At 39.9% G+C, this 16,842-nt stretch overlaps 1 protein-coding gene across 7 annotated transcripts in view; it reads left to right on the top strand.

Annotated features, from left to right (window-relative positions):
* Nucleotides 1–16,842, top strand: part of Fry (FRY microtubule binding protein) — a 479,403-nt gene that overhangs the window by 374,879 nt on the left and 87,682 nt on the right. For all 7 annotated transcript variants that reach the window (XM_008825033.3, XM_029559622.1, XM_029559620.1 and 4 more), the window contains 5 exons: nt 1,617–1,873; nt 3,812–3,958; nt 5,537–5,705; nt 7,215–7,305; nt 13,541–13,623. In XM_008825033.3, coding sequence (XP_008823255.1) covers nt 1,617–1,873; nt 3,812–3,958; nt 5,537–5,705; nt 7,215–7,305; nt 13,541–13,623 — 747 coding nt within the window. The remainder of the gene's footprint in view (nt 1–1,616; nt 1,874–3,811; nt 3,959–5,536; nt 5,706–7,214; nt 7,306–13,540; nt 13,624–16,842) is intronic.

The following is a 16,842-nucleotide window of genomic DNA, read 5'->3' as shown; positions in this document are numbered from 1 at the left end:
AGAAATATCACTGTTTAAAGTAAAGAAAGATGGGGCTGGAGAGATGGCTCAGCGGTTAAGAACATTGGTTGTTCTTGTAGAAGACCCGGGCTCGAATGCACCCCGCATGGCAGCTAACAACTCCAGTTCTAGGGGATCCAACAGCCTCTTCTGTCTTCCACGGGCATTGCATGACATGGGTGCACTTACCTACATGCAGGCAATACACACATACATATAAAATAAAGATAATAAATATAATATTTTAAAAAATAAAGATTACATTTAGAAATTTTGACCTATATAAAACCCAACAGCTTAGCATTACCTGGTTATAAATTTAATTTTAGGGAAAGGGCCAAATCTATTAATGCTGCCATTTGGGGAATTCAAGGAATTATCTGAGTGTAATTTCTGGCATCTGTGTTGATCTGTCACGTAGTAGCCAGGAGCACCCTGGGTGAGGTTCCCAGCCGTGCTGGCTAATAATGCATGCACAGGCTCCTCATTTCCTACTGGATAATACAGGTTCTTCTCTAGACTTGAAAACCTCCTGCACCTTCTGCAAATACATAGAGCTTTGCTTCTCTGTCTGTAGAATGTATACTAGGATTATAAGCTGCCAAGCTGTTGGTGGTGGGTGACACTGTGCAGAAATGCCATCTGAGAAGGTACCAGAGAAGTGGTTGAGCTGGACAGAGCTTTGCCCTTCAGGTGGTTGTTTTGTTTGTGTTTGTGAGCACATGTATGTGTGTTTTGGGACATGGTCTCACTGTAGCTCCAGATAGCCTGGAACTTGTTATATAAACCAGGCTGGCTTCCCATCTCACAGAAATCTGCCTGCCTCTGCCTCCTGAGTGCTGGAATTAAAGGCGTGCACCATCATGCCCAGCTAGCTTTGCACTTTAGAATCAGCTCATCAAGTCAAATGCAGCACTCTGTGGACCTCCCACATTTGGCAGTTGTCTAGTAGATGCCATAATGGGGTTTATTCCTCGTGGAGTTTCACATCTCACCTTTTAATGGCTAATTTACATGGGAGACACTTGGTAAGTCATGAGGTTATTGGAAAGAATGGTGATCATGTTAAAATAATACTGTCATCACTGTTTAGGACCCCACCAAATGACAGGCACTTTGCTAAGAATGCTATATGCATTGTGAAGACATCTTCTGTTTTTTCACAGTAGCCAAGTGTAAAACCTAGGGGTAGAAGAGGGTGACTGAAGAACGGAGAGATTACTTGAGTGGTCAAGTCATGCGACTTCACATGCATTTGCATATGGTGGAATTGGGACCCAAGTGCATGCCCTGCTGACTCCCAGACCCTTGTTTTGCAGTCTAATACAACCCCTCCGTTAAGAGTGGGTTATAACTCATGAGGCCTTCACCTCACTCCGTCCTTACCAGCCTGTGCTATCCCCATGGTGCTTTCCTGCACAGAGCACCACACACACAGAACAGCAGGCTTGAGTGTGGCCTTGCTTGGTTTCATGACTTTGCAGTTCTGGATAACTACTACATGTAATAATCCTTTTAGTAAATGGAAAGTATTGTTTGATGAGAAAACTGGTGTTTGTATCTTAGCTTATTTTGGAGACTAACATATAGTTCTCCATCATTTCCTTTCTCATTAGAGGTGAGCCAGAGATTCCCCACAACACACCCAAATGGGCGCCAGATCATGCTCACCTACCTGCTGCCTTGGCTGCACAACATCGAGCTGGTGGACAGCAGACTCCTTCTCCCAGGGTCTAGCCCCAACAGCCCTGAGGATGAGGGCAAGGACCGGGAAGGAGACGTGACCACCTCTCATGGGTTAAAAGGGAATGGCTGGGGTTCTCCAGAAGCCACGTCGCTGGTCCTGAATAACCTCATGTACATGACAGCCAAGGTAACTCCAGCAGTGTGGCTCCATCATCTGAAAAGTCCTTGATGTAGATCCAGGGAACATAACATTTACCATTAAGATGACACAGACAATGGGTAGTGGTTATGGGTACATACCAATATATTTAATGCCACTGAACTCTGCACTTAAAAAGATTTATGATCCAAGTATAATAGATATAGAATGCAAGACCATCCTCGGCTACTAAGTGAGTTTGAGACTAGCCTGGGCTACATAAGACCCTGTTTAATAAAACAACAACAACAACAAAAAGAAAAAAAGTGTTTATGTTGCCAAGTTAAGCTTCCCTTTTTTTCAATACTTATTAAAGACTGCTGCATTAATGGTAATACATTATTGGTTTAGTATAAACCAAGGATGCTTTCTAGTAGTTGTGCATAAAGTCTGATGAATTTTATGAGTTTTGACAATAGCTTAAATATGTAATGTTAAGCTAAGATTTAAAAAAAATAGTAAACTGGGTCTTAGTTATTTACTTAAAAAAAGAAAATAAATATAAAAGTGTTTGGTGCATTAAGAAATGGTTATAGGGGGCTGGAGAGATGGTTCAGCGGTTAAGAGCACAGAATGCTCTTGCAGAGGACCCAGGTTCAAGTCCCAGCACCCACATGGCAGCTCACAACTGTCTGTAACTCCAGTTCTAGGGGATCTTACACCCTCTTCTGACCTCCACAGGCACTGCACAACATGGGTGCATTTACACACATGCAGGCAATACACTCATACACATAAAATAATTTTTTAAAAAACTATAAAAAAAAAGAAATGGTTATTATGAGCTGGAGAGATGGCTCAGTAGTTAAGAGTACTGGCTGCTCTTGCAGAGAACTCGGGTTCGATACCCAGCACCCACAAGGTAGCTAACAAGGGTCTGTAACTCCAGTTCCAGGGGATCCAATGCCCTCTTCTGACCTCCGGGGGCATTGCATGACACAGGTGCATGACATACATTACATGATACATACATGTAGGTAATACACTCATACATATAAAATAAAAATAATAAAATATTTTTTAAAAAGAAATGGTTATGAGCCAGCTGTAGTGGGACCTCCGGGGGCATTGCATGACACAGGTGCATGACATACATTACATGATACATACATGTAGGTAATACACTCATACATATAAAATAAAAATAATAAATATTTTTTAAAAAGAAATGGTTATGAGCCAGCTGTAGTGGTGCATGCCTTTAATCCCAGCACTCTGTGAGATCGAGGCCAGCTTGGTTTATATAATGAGTTCCAGACCAGCTGGGGCTACAGGGAGAACTTATCTCAAAAAAAAAAAAAAAGATGAAGAGGAGGATGAGAAAAAAAAGAAAATGTTTATGATGACTAGGGATATGTCTTAGTGTACAGCTCTTGCCTCATTGCACAAGACCCAGGGTTTAACTCCCAGCACTGCAATTAAAGAAGAGTATAGGGCAGTTTTAGTAACGCTTGTGTGTGTAGTGTGTGTGTATATATATGTATGTATATATATGTATATGTGTATAGACATGTTTATCATTTTTTAGAGAAAACATGGCCTAGAATTTTTAAAAATTACTTGCTGTGGGTACTGTGTATGTGACCAATCTTCACTGTAAATTGCTATCCACTAAAAAATGGTATTTTTCTGTTGAATGTCCATTTTCCCCTCCTCATGATTTTGAATAATCATAATCTTCAAAACAACTTTCTCCCAACACTTTGCATCCTACATTCTTCACACATCATCAGGCTGATTTTTTTTTTTTTTTTTTTTTTTTTGAGACAGGGTCTCCCTGTAGCCCAGCTGTCCTGGAACTCACTATGTAGACCAGTCTGGCCTTGAACTCACAGAAATCCACCTGCCTCTGTCTCCCAAGTGCTGGGATTAAAGGCGTGTGCCACCATGCCTGGCTCAGGCTGATTTTTATTATGCTTACTCTAGTATGGAGATGAAGTTCCTGGACCAGAAATGGAAAATGCTTGGAATGCTCTGGCCAACAACGAGAAATGGAGCAACAACCTGCGGATCACCCTTCAGTTCCTGATCAGTCTGTGTGGGGTGAGCAGCGACACCATCCTCCTGCCCTATGTAAGTGCCCCTGGCTTTCAGAAGGGATGGCCCCTGCTTGGGGCGTCCAATGTCAGAGTGTACTCTTGGCTCCCTCCAAAATAGAGGTGTCACCATCCTGCAAATCCCCAGGGCTCATCCAGATGCTACAGAAAAGTTGCCTTCTTCCCCAAAACACAGGGCCATGTGCTAGTGGCAACTGTCAGCCCCCTGGTCTAAGCTTCCGAACTCGGATACCTGTGAATGGAGATTGAATCTTTTTCAGTGTCCAGTGCCTCCTTCTGTCAATCAGCATCAGAATAAAAGAGGCTGAAGATAAAGCAGTGCATCATCACTAGTGAAAAGTGTTTCTGCTTTCCACCTTGATGCTCTTGAAACAAAATAAAAGCAGAGAATCTAGGTTTTTCTTTTCAAAAGTAGGTGATAGGAATTAGAACATAGTGGAGACAGATGTCTCTGGTCTTTTCTGTTTTTACTTGAAGGTGGTGGAATGACAGGATGACAGCAGTTTCTAACACACATTCACTCGACATTTCACCTGTTTTTGTGACATGAATTTTTGTTGTTTTGAGCTGCTTTAGCCACACTGCAACATGTGTACTTAGGGTTAGACTTCCAGTCCCATGATAATGTGACACATTGATGGTGTTATTTTTTTAAATGTAAGATCTTATAGGCAGTTAAAATTCATTTGTTTCTAGTGACCAAGTGGATAGGAAACTAAATTTCCTTTTTTAATAAAAAATAGCAGTCTCCCCCCTCAGGGTTGGTATACATAAAATCCTTCTTGTCGTATAAGGACCATGCACTAACCAATTGTGCTACTGGAACACCAGTAAAATCCTGAAAATTTATTTTTGTTTAGATTGAATCAGTTTGCCCTAAGAGTAACTTTTTAAAAGCAAACCACTTAAGGCTAGAGAGATGCCTCAGTGGTTAAGAGCACTGGCTGCTCTTGCAGAGAACCCAGGTTCAATTCCCAGCACCCATATGGCAGCTAACAACCATCTGTAACCCTAGTTCCAGGGTAATCTGATGCTCTCTTCTGACCTCCACGGGCAGTGCACCACACGGTACACTTACATACATGCAGGCAATACCCTCGTACACATTAAATGAAATAAAAATAAATATAAATATATTTTAAAATTAAAGCACTCAAAAAAGGTGTCTATAGGGCTGGAGAGATGGCTCAGGGGTTAAGAACACTGGCTATTCCTGCAGAAGACCTGGGTTCGAATCCCAGCACCCACAGGGCAGCTAACATTTGTCTGTAACTCCAGTTCCAGGGGATCCAACAGCCCCTTCTGTCCTCCATGATCATTGCATGACATGGGTGCATTTACCTACATACAGGCGATACATACATACACATAAAATAAAAAATAATAATAATAAAGTATTTTTAAAAAGGTGTCTGTATAGTGGGTTAGTTTGTTTTGTTTTGTTTTTAAGTGGTGTAAGTTTTAATACATGCCCTCACATCCGCCCAGGATAGCAAAGGTTGGCTGTCAGGATGATGGTTCCAGATGATAGTGTGTTGATCCAGCCTGATGTTCTGATGGAAAATATATCCTTCATTTATTTTCTTTTTTCAAGATTAAGAAGGTAGCAATATACTTGTGTCGAAATAACACCATCCAAACCATGGAAGAACTGCTCTTTGAGTTGCAGCAGACGGAGCCAGTGAACCCTATCGTCCAGCACTGCGACAACCCACCCTTCTACAGATTCACAGCTAGCAGCAAGGCCTCTGCAGCTGCTTCTGGTAGGGGCAGGGCCCCTGGGCATGCACTCCTATTGAACACTAAACAGGTTTGAGTGTGTCTTACAGTCCTTTTCCTGTGAATACATTCATCTCTTAAGATTGCTTAACAATAGTTCCCTGAGGGGCTGGAAAGATAGCTCAACAGTCGAGAGCACTGGCTGCTTCTGGAGAGAACCTTAGTTCCATTCCCAGCACCCTTGTGGTAGCTAACACTCATCCTTAACTTCAGTACCAGGAGATCCGATGCCCTCTTCTGTCCTCTGCAGGCATTTTATGCTCATGGTGCACTTACATATATGTAGGCAAAACATTCATATACATAAAATAAAATAAAATAAAATTTTAAAGACTAAACCCCTGAGGCTCTTAGCACATTATTAGATTAACAAAATTGTTTTGTAACTGTGACCAAGAATCAGTGACCCAGTTGCTACCCCATCAGGGAACTGTTTCTACTTTAGGTAGATCCCAAGCAGGAAATTATCATCACTTAGGAATCTTAGTTCTGGACACTTTATATCCTACAGGATTCTGTTTGCTAATATCTTCCCAGGATGGCTAGAATACCTCACAAAATCCAAAGTACTCAAAAATCTGAAATATTTTGAGCACTGACACGGCAAACCAAGTATGACAAATGTTGCTCAATATTAAAAATATTGTACAGAATTATCTTTAGGCTGTGAGTATTCAGTGTATATGAAACATATGTGAGTTTCATGCCTAGACTTGAGTCTGATCCTCAATTTTATCATGCACACACAAATATTCCATCCACCACCCAAAGAACTCTAAAATCTGAAACACTTCTGCATGCTCCCCTTGTATTACTGCTCTCATCAATACATACTACTCCCTCAAATTTCTTGAAGCTCCCCCCTCAATTTACCTAATGCCAAATCCGTCTTCAAATCTGTGTCTTCTAATCTCTTGTGCCCTCTCTTTATCCTACCTTTGCTTCTAGTGAAGCATTCTTGCAGAGAGGCACTAGCATAGGAATCAGAAGCTCTGGGTACTTGGACTTGGTTCCCTAGCATTAATTCAAGAAATTCTGGACCCAGAAATGCTAAAACAGCAAAAGTGTGGTGTGCTTGTTATCCCAGTACTCAGGAAGCAGAAGAAGGCGGATCATAAGTTCAGTGCCAACCCAGGCTACATAGCAAGACCCTGTCTCAAAAGAACAACAATGAAAATGGCCACTAGCACAGCTGCAGTAGGCCCGCTCCTCTAAGCTCATTACCTGAGAGACCAGTAAGAAAAACTTCCAAGAATGCCATAGCCTGGTTTTACAAGGAAATTAAAGAATTTGGTTTGGCCAAAACAGATGTCTAGAATTCCCCTGTTTCAATGCTAAGGATTTGGGCAGTTTAGAATGTCTCAGACTGTACAGAAATGTGAAGACTCTCAAACATGGGCTTTTACAGGAAATCCTTTCCTAAAATCACATCTGACTCAAGGTTGGTCCCTCTCCATGTATCTTTTTCTGGTGTCTTCTAATCCCCTCTGCAGGAACCACCTCCAGCAGCAATACAGTAGTTGCCGGCCAGGACAGCTTCCCAGACCCCGAGGAGAACAAGATACTGAAAGAATCAGATGACAGGTCAGTGAACACATTTGGCTTAATATCCACTGTTACATTCAGCAGTAGTCTGTGCAGAGACATTCATACAAGTTTGTATGGTTCCTAAAACACATACTGAAATACTTCTCTATGTTTAGAAACAGACTGACTTCACAACTCTGCCCTGTATTTGCCTAAAGATAAAAACTTTTTTCCTATACAAAGTTGGAGAATAAGAAAACAAATAGGGATGCTCTTCTTGTGACTGAATCCTCCTTACCCTTAGGCTTTGTAAAAAACAAAAAACCAAAAAACCACTAGTTATGGAACTGGAGAAATGGCTCAGTGATTAAAAGCACTGGCTGTTCTTGCAAAGGACCCAAGTTAATTCCCAGCACCCACATGGCAGCTAACAGCCATCCATAATTTTAGTTCCAGGGTATGTGATGCCCTCTTCTGGCCTCCACAGGCATTGAACTCATGTGCTACACTTACGTATATGCAGGAAAAACACTCATACACATAAAACAGAGGCTGGGAGTCTAAATAGCACAGTGCAGGCTTTGGCACAGGCCTGCATTAGTTGCATCACATAATAGCAAGAACATATATGCATATTTATTTTTGTTCTCTCCTCCCCCCCAGCTCTGTCTCTGTGTGTCTCTCTCTCTTACTCCTCCTTCCTCCTCCTTCTCCCCCCTTCCTTCTCCTCCTCCTCTTTTTGAACAGTGTCTCTCACAGCCTTGAAACTTGCTATATAGTCCAGGTTGGCCACTATCTCACAGAGATCCACCTGCCTCTGCCTCTGAGTGCTGGGATTAAAGGTGTATGCCACCACACCCAGCATTTCTCTTATAAAGCCACCAGAATCACAGAGTTCCATCCTAATTGCCTAACCTAATCTAGTTAATTCTAAGGACCTTACTTCCTTTTTTCCCATGCACATAAAATTATATTTCTAGGCTCAAGTGTCCCAGGGTAGAGGGAACAGTGATATACATTAAGTGACACACAGATGAACAATATACTTAAGAGGTCTTATGGAAGATACACAGTAGCATCCTGCTACAACTGTTCTTTCTAAGGGCCTAACACCATAGTGAGATGAAGGTTCTTCCCTCTTAATACCATTAACATAAGACATAAGAATTAAATTCCTACCTGAGTTCAGAAAGACATCCATATTCAAACCATATCAATCTTTATTCTTATTTTTTAAATATTTTTTTATTTTATGTGTATGAGTGTATTGACTGTAGGTATATAAGTGCACCCATGTTGTGTAGTACCTGAAGAGGTCAGAAGAAGGTGTCAGATCCTCTGGAACTGGAGTCACAGATAGTTGTTAGCTGCCATGCAGGTGCTGGGAACTGACCTGGGTCTTCTGCCAGAGCAACTCGTGCTCTAACCACTGAGCCATCTCTCCAGCCCCCTTCATTCATATATTGCTTTATCACATCTTTTGTTTGTTTGTTTTTTGGTTTTTGTTTTTTTGTTTGTTTATTTGTTTTTGGTCTTTTTGAGACAGGGTCTCCCTGAAGCCCCAGCTGCCCTGGAACTCACTATGTAGACCAGGTGGTCCTTGAACTCACAGAGATCTGCCTGCCTCTGCCTCCCTAATGGTGGGATTAAAGGCGTGTACCACCATGCCTGGCCTGCTTTATCACATCTTAATCAAGAACACTGTCTTCCTACTTGACCAAGAATCCATCCCATTCTGCCACATTAGCTCTACGAGGGTATCTCTCTCACCCACATACTTATCTTCTCACTGCTTGTGAACTTCTCGTAAGTAAATAAAATCCGGATCACATTTTCCTGTAAATGATTATGAAGAATGGGGAGAGATAAACAGGACTCAGATTTTTTTAAACCTGAATAATCTTCATGGTACTGAAAACACTTTATCTGAGCATTTCCCAGAGAAAATGAGCAAGAGATCCCTCTCACTTGAAAATTAATGAGGATTAAACACTCACAAATTAATATTGGAGAAGACTGAATACTGAAAATATTCCCTCAGCCCAAACCATCCCAGGATGCTTCCTCACTGACCATGAGACTTAACCATATGCTCTGGAATGCTACAGAGGTGAATCAGATTAGCTGACATAACACTGTCTCTGGAGTTCTGAGGGGCCCATATTCAATCCAGGCAAGTATAATCCCTCTCTTGTGATACTGGTCATGATATTGCCTTTGGGTAGATGCTTATTCATATGGGCTTTCCTTTAGCTTACATCTGAGCCCAGCAGGTCCGAAAACACGGACCTCAGCTTGCATAGTTCTAAAGGACTGCCATGCTTTCTTAGACATGAATAAACACTTTCCTATTCCATACATCAGTGGCAGTATAAGATTATTAATTAGCATGTTGCATTTACTCTTCTTGTTTAGAGCTTTTGTTTTTGTAGCTGAGGCTGACTTTGAGCTCCTGATCCTCCTGCCTCCACCCCTCAAGTGCTGGGACTTCAGGCATGTACCACCGTCCCAGCTTAGTATTTTGGGTCATTCATCTATATATGATAGTATCTTCTTTATCGCTTTGCAGAAGTCTCATTGTTTCTCTAAAGATATTGATATCAATCTGGCTACCATGTAAAATTATTAATCATTTATTATATAGACTGAGTTTCCCATCTTAATTTTATCTAAGAAAACTGATCTAATTTTATATATACATATATATACAAACAACTCATTACAAAGATATATATTATACATACAAGATATAATATATTAGCATCTCATTGCAAAGTCCACTTTAATATCATTAGCATTCTGAGTATCCTGCCCAAGTTTTTCATGGTAACCTTTAAAATTAAGAAGCCATTTATCTATATAAGATTAGGATCAAAGAGCATTTTTAGAGAGGTTGTCTGGTTAAGGAGCCTCTTTGGAAGGTAATAGGTTGGTGACTTTTCTAATTTCCAAGATACCAGTCTGGTTTAGACTGTTTTGTGTCCTGATTTGTATGAAATTTGCATGTCTCAAATATTCTGTTATGTGGATTCAAAAAGTAATGACTTGGGGGCTGGAGAGATGGCTCAGCGGTTGAGAGCACTGACTGCTCTTGCAGAGGACCCGGGTTTGATTCCCAGCACCCACATGGCAGCTATGAACCATCCTTAACTCCAGTTCCAGGGGAACCTGAAGCCCTCTTCTGACCTCCACGGCATTGCACAACACAGGTCCACTCACATACATGTAGGCAATATATTCATACACATAAAATAAAAATAATAATAATAAATAAAATAAAAAAGAAAGTAATGGCTCAAAAGAAAGGACAGTGGAAAATATGTGAAATTACTGAGGAATAGAAATGACAACAGCAGGCTAAGAAGAAAAAAGACCTTTGCAAATATCTAAGAAGTGGATAAATCTAGTCACTGAGCCAGAGCTCAGTGGCATATGTCCAGTTCATTTTCACAAAACTACTCTTTCTCACATCCTTGTAAGGACAGAAGCATCCTACATCATCCTGTGTTCCAGCAGGAAATAAAGGGTTGGTCTTTTGTCACCTAGCACAGAACACACAGTCAGTAATATAGAGGGATATGTCTATATGAGTTTGAGCTTTCTGGTGTTTGTAGACAACCTTAGCTCTCTGCTTTGGTTATGCATATATGAAGTGGATTGAAATATCTGTGTATATTTTGCATGAAACAAAAAGGATATGCCTCAGTGGTAGAGTACTTTCCCAACACATATGTAGTAATTTAATTTCACTTAAACATACCATATTTCCTCTGAGCCACACCCTTGCAAGGTCTAACTCCTGGAGTCATTTAAACCAAGAGCAAGCCCAATCTATTCCCAGAGCTGTTCCTTTCTTATTTCTCTTAGAGAAGCCCCTCCAGCAAAGGGCACACTCTATTTATTAAGTTAAACAATACATCCAGCCTGACATGGGAAAGAAATGAGGAACTTTGTCTTATCAGGGAAAATTTTTCCTTTTCTGACCCCTGCTGACCCAGAACAGCATACAAAACCACAAACAAATGTCATCCACCATAGTATACATGTTATTTGCAACATATATTATGGGTGATTTCATTGCTCCCAATATTGCTACTTTCTTTCAACAATGTTACCTTCACCACACACACACACACACACACACACACACACACACATGCACGCAAACATGTGCATGTGCATTATTCTGGGACAGGGTCATGAAGGGTCATGAGGGAGAAGAAGGGAACATAGTTCAAGATTAAAACTATGTGTTTAGCTCAGCTTCTAAAAGTTGATTACAAGAGGAACTCAAGGCCTGATAAGATTGTTTGAACTGTAGCAGTCCCATTGGTTAGGTAGTTTTAAACAAGCTGATGATACAGTAGGAAAGGCAGAATGAAGAGATAGTGTTAAATGAATTCAAAACATAAGATTAACTTTGGTTACAAGGTTAGGTAAGACAGGAGGCGTTCCTAGAAAAGTCATTCCCATACCCTATCTTACAGGTATTGGAATGGTAAACATGGTATTGATACAAAGATAATGCATTCTGGAGATCCAAGTCAAGGCATAATAGCCCTTATGGCACCAGTTTTAGGAAAAACACATTTTTCTTTTCAGTCCTTAAAATATCCCCAATAAAATAAAGTATTTTCAACTATTCTTTTTGTCACTTGTGGAAACAGAGCTCCTAAGCTAAGCATCTTTTAAAAAATATTTTATTTTTGTTTTTATGTGTATGAGTGTATTGCCTGCATGTAAGAAAGTGCACCCGTGTCATGCAATGCCTGTGGAGGTCAGAAGAGGGCATCAGATGCCCTAGAACTGGAGTTATGGACAATTGTTAGCCACCACATGGGTGCTGGGAACTGAACAGAGGCCTTCTGCACACACATAAATAAATGAATAAATAAATATGAAAACAATTTTTATGTGAGTGTATTTCTTTCATGTATGTAGGTACACCCATGCTGTGCAGTGTCCATGGAGATCAGAAGATGGATTTATAGACAATTGTTAGCCCCCATGCTAAATGTCTTGATCACTCACAGGCACAGAACTAGTCATTAAGAGGTTGATCATCTTGACACATAATTATATAAAATACCAGTGTGATGCTCCAATGTACATACACAATGTGTAATGATCAGGTCAGAATAATTGGCATATCTGTCACCTTAGAAACAAGCTCAGTCTTAAATCATGTTTCTGCCCACTTGGAGGTAACATGGCACAGAAAGTGTCTCTGCACTGCCACCTCCCTAGAGTTGACACAGGGCAAGTTGTTTAACTTCATTCAAATTCAGTTTCTCCATTTACAAAGTAAATAATACTTATCTCAAAAACTGAGTGAGCCAAATTAAATGAGATGGTATAAGTGAAGTTACTATTTTTAAAAAGCTTCTTTTAATTCAACAAGCAGCAAAAAGACAGACAAAAGTGGGTGTAATGGTGTATGACTTTAGTCCCAGCACTACAGAGGCAGAGGCAGGCAATTTCTGTGAGTTCAAGGCCAGCCTGGTCTACATAGCAAGTTTCAGGACAGCCAGGGCTGCATAGTGAGACCCTGCATCAAAAGAGACAGACAGACAGACAAAAAAGTCCTTCCAAATATGACTATGTTACGCCCCAACTAGTAACTTTTCCTAAAATTTCTGAGTATTTTTAGGGAAACTTTAATTTAGCCATAGCCCCAGATTTACTATGAAACTGCTGTGTACATTTCTACGTCTACCCATCTTCACTTGTTCAGTCATTCAGCAGGTGTTTGCTGACCAGTAACCATGTGCTGTGCTCTGTGAATGTGAGAGCCATATCAGTCAATGTCAAGCACAACTTTCCAAATGTAGTTCATACGATGTTAGCCTGAGCATATAGCTATCAAGGTTTAGACTGTTATTTAGGAGCTAGCGGGACCACTGGCTCTCTGAGCTGAAAAAGAAATGCTTGGGAAATAATGGTTACAATAAGAAGAAAATACAAGGGGCTAGAGGAATGGCTCAGTGGATAAGAGCACTGACTGTTCTTGGAGAAGACCCAGGTTCAGTTCCCAGCACCTACACGGCAGCTAACAACCATCTGTGACTCTAGATCCAGGGGATCCAATGTCCTCATCTGGCTTCTATGAGTATTGCATGCACATGGTGCACTTACATACATGCAGGCAAAACATTCATAAACACATAAAAATATCCCAAAAAAATCTAGAACCAAGTACCAAAAAGAAAAAAGTCAATCACTAAACTATAGTATCTGCTTATAAGCACATGTGTGCACGCCACCACTTCATGACTCTCTTTTGTATTTGAAGGTTTAGTAATGTTATCCGAGCCCACACTCGCCTTGAATCAAGATACAGCAATAGTTCTGGAGGATCATATGATGAGGATAAAAGTAAGTACTAGTGGGCTGTGGGGTTTCAGATAGAAAGAACCTATCTAGTCCTATGTTTTGATATTCTTGGCATTTTCTATGGTGATGCAGAGTTGGAGGACTAGTCCGAAATTCTCTCATTGAAAAAAGTGTTGCAGTTGCTATTGTTAACTTGGGAATAGATGTAACCTTTAAGCTTCGTGATTCTGCAGGCCCAGGATGGAATGTGATTTCACATTGGAGCTCTCTACAGCATGGTGGTCTGAGTAACCAAGATGCCCTTGCTAAGCTGAGAGATAGCTTTACACAGGAATTTCTTTATTCCATGGGCAGTTGGATAAACCAGAAAGATCGGTGTACTCATCAATTTTGTTTGGGATCTGGACAGCTTCTGTAGATACAGAATCAGTATAAATATTAGTTGGTCTGGGTGGTGGAAAGTCTGGAACCAAAGAACATTATACTGACTGTTCATGGGCTGGAGGAAATCCTCTTGTAGAATTATTATTTCTCTATTTTTATGAAATTTGTAAGTATGATGATAACCATAAGTTAATTCATTCTATAAGTCATCGTTTAGGGCCTTTTTAGTTGATTTATTTTAATTATTTTGTTTTTGTGGGAAATATTCAGAGTCTGGTCAGAGCTAACTATTTTTCTAATTCCTAATGCATAAACAGGCAGTTCTATGCCATTAAAAATAAGAATAGAAGGAATATCAAGAATCTATCTGCAATTGTATATATAATTGTCAGGTTAAGTTTCCTGTTCATCCCTATGGAACAATTTGGCTCAAACTGTCAACTGGAGGAAAAATAAATCTCCTTGTATTTTCTCTCCATCTGTGCCTTGTCAGGAGACTGTACCTTCCAAGTTATGAACAAGTGAATCTGGCATTATAGCTCCTGAGTGCTAGGTAGGACCTGATTTAGTAGATAAATGATGTCACATTTGGGAAATACAAAGTTGTTGGTTCAAGAGAAGTTTGGTTACTGTGGCAATATTCAGTAATCGAAAAGTTAAAGACATAAAAATTGAATCTTGAAGAGGTTATACAGTCTACTAATGACTCCCTGAGAAAGTGACAGGCATGTGTAGCAACACCCACCCTCTGTGGACTTGGAAAAGAACACTGTGACAAATAGCAGTCACTTTGCAGTATATGTTTAGAGCCCTAGTAATAAATCTGCAAATGTCATACATGTATCAAAAATAGAGAACTTTTAAAAAGTATAGTGAAGTGAGATCATAATTATGTCTACACACCACACACACACACACACACACACACACACACACATTAATGGTGTTAGGGGCAAAAAGAAAAAGTAATAGAAATGTTCGCAGAGAAAAGACACTATTATGAATTCAGATAAGATATTAAAAATAAATCTAATATCATATGGCTTCTGTTTAACCAGACACATTGATAACTTAAATGCACTATAATAATATTTTTACTTGGAAAAGTTGAGTGCAGAATTTGAATTTGAAGGTTTGTATGTTGAAATATCTATTCCATGATTACTATTATTAACCAGATTCATTGTATGAAAAAGCACTGAGAACTTACATTTTAACTTATTCTAAGAAAAAATGGCCAGGTGTTATGGTACACACCTTTAATCGCAGCACTTGGGAGGCAGAGGCAGGCCGATCTCTGTGAGTTCAAGGCCAGTCTGGTCTACATAGTGAGTTCCAGACCAGTTGGGGCTGCAGGGAGACCCTGTCTCAAAAAGACCAAAAAAATAAAAAGAAAAAATGAAACAAAGCAATGAAAACAATATCTACTGAGACCTATTAAGATCCTTTCCCCAGGTGGTCAAGGAATAGTACTTTACTTTGGTTGTCTTGGTGGAAGCAGTGTGTCTAATAGGATGCAACTACTTCCAGGATTTAGACAACTAGGGCTTCCTTAATGTATTTTTTGGTTCCAATAACATAATTATGGACATAGAATACACTACAAAACAGGTAAAGTTTAGTGAATTCAATCCTAAACCCTCTGGCCAAGTGTCTGGTACAGGCTAAGGGTTAGTTATTTCCTCCTTGAATTCTTGAGGGGATCAGTAAAGGGTAGAAGGCTCAAGAAGGGGTCAGGAGAGACCCAGGGGCCAAGTGCTTCATAATCTGGCTTTTGCAAAAAGAATAACTGTATGTAACCTCAGAAATGCACTTTAGATTAAAAAAATATACTCCGCTGATTAAAATACATGAGCAAACAGTCCTAGATCTATGAAATAACTTTCTATCAATATTACATAAGCTTTTCTCCAAAGCCATTTAAAATAACTGGATTATTTCCCAAGGCCATATGCTAATATGGCCCCATAATGAGGATATTGCTAGTTAAATTGAATAAGTTACCCTGAATAGTCACTGAAAGCAAGACACTGTAGGCAATATACTAAGTGGTGGTGCTGATAATGAGTTACTAGTTCTCCTGCTTTTAATTTTTTCTAGAATAAATTTTGTTTTTAATCTTATTACTTTTATTTATTTGTATGCATGTGTGTATGGAGGGAAGTGTGGGGCCAGAGAACAGCTTGAAAGTCTGTTCTCTCCTTCTACCACATGGGTTTCAGGGATCAAACTCAGGTCATCAGGCTTGGCAGCAAGTGCCTTTACCTGCTGAGCCATCTCACTCATTCTGATCTAAAATTTCTATTACCAAAACTTCATAGCATAGATTCGTAAAGTTCCAGTTGCTTATTTGTTCCTATGTTAGCAAGGGCCAATAACAATTAAACATAGCGGCACATGCCTATGATCCCAGTACAGGAGAAGCTGAAGCAACAGAAGTATGACTTTGAGACCAGTCTGGGCTACGTAGTATGATCTCACCTCAAAAACAAAAACAAAGGAAAAAAAGAGCCAACGATAACTTCCCGACCATACCCTCTAAAACTCCCTTAGCTCATACTACTGGAGAGGTGGAGCATTTGGGGCTCTAGTCCCTGTCCTTAAAGAGTAGAAAGTATTACTTCCACCAGGTCTCCTAACTGCCAAAGCCAGAGGTGTACATCAGAACTTCTTAAACTTTTTTGACTTATGACCCCTTTCTACCCAAGAAATTTTTATATGACCCCAAGAGAGGTATATAAAATAAATGTATAATGAATCATTGAGAAATTTATTTTAATACAGAAATGTACTTGAAAAGATTTCTTTGCTATGTATATATAATTTTACTATTTATTAAAGATAAAAGCTGATTTACATACTAGTGGGGTGGGGTGG

Source organism: Nannospalax galili, unplaced genomic scaffold (assembly GCF_000622305.1).
Source record: "Nannospalax galili isolate Female #2095 unplaced genomic scaffold, S.galili_v1.0 scaffold768, whole genome shotgun sequence".
NCBI classification, from domain to species: domain Eukaryota; kingdom Metazoa; phylum Chordata; class Mammalia; order Rodentia; family Spalacidae; genus Nannospalax; species Nannospalax galili.
The sequence above is the reverse complement of the archived record's forward strand: the minus strand, read 5'-3'. Positions and strand labels throughout refer to the sequence as shown.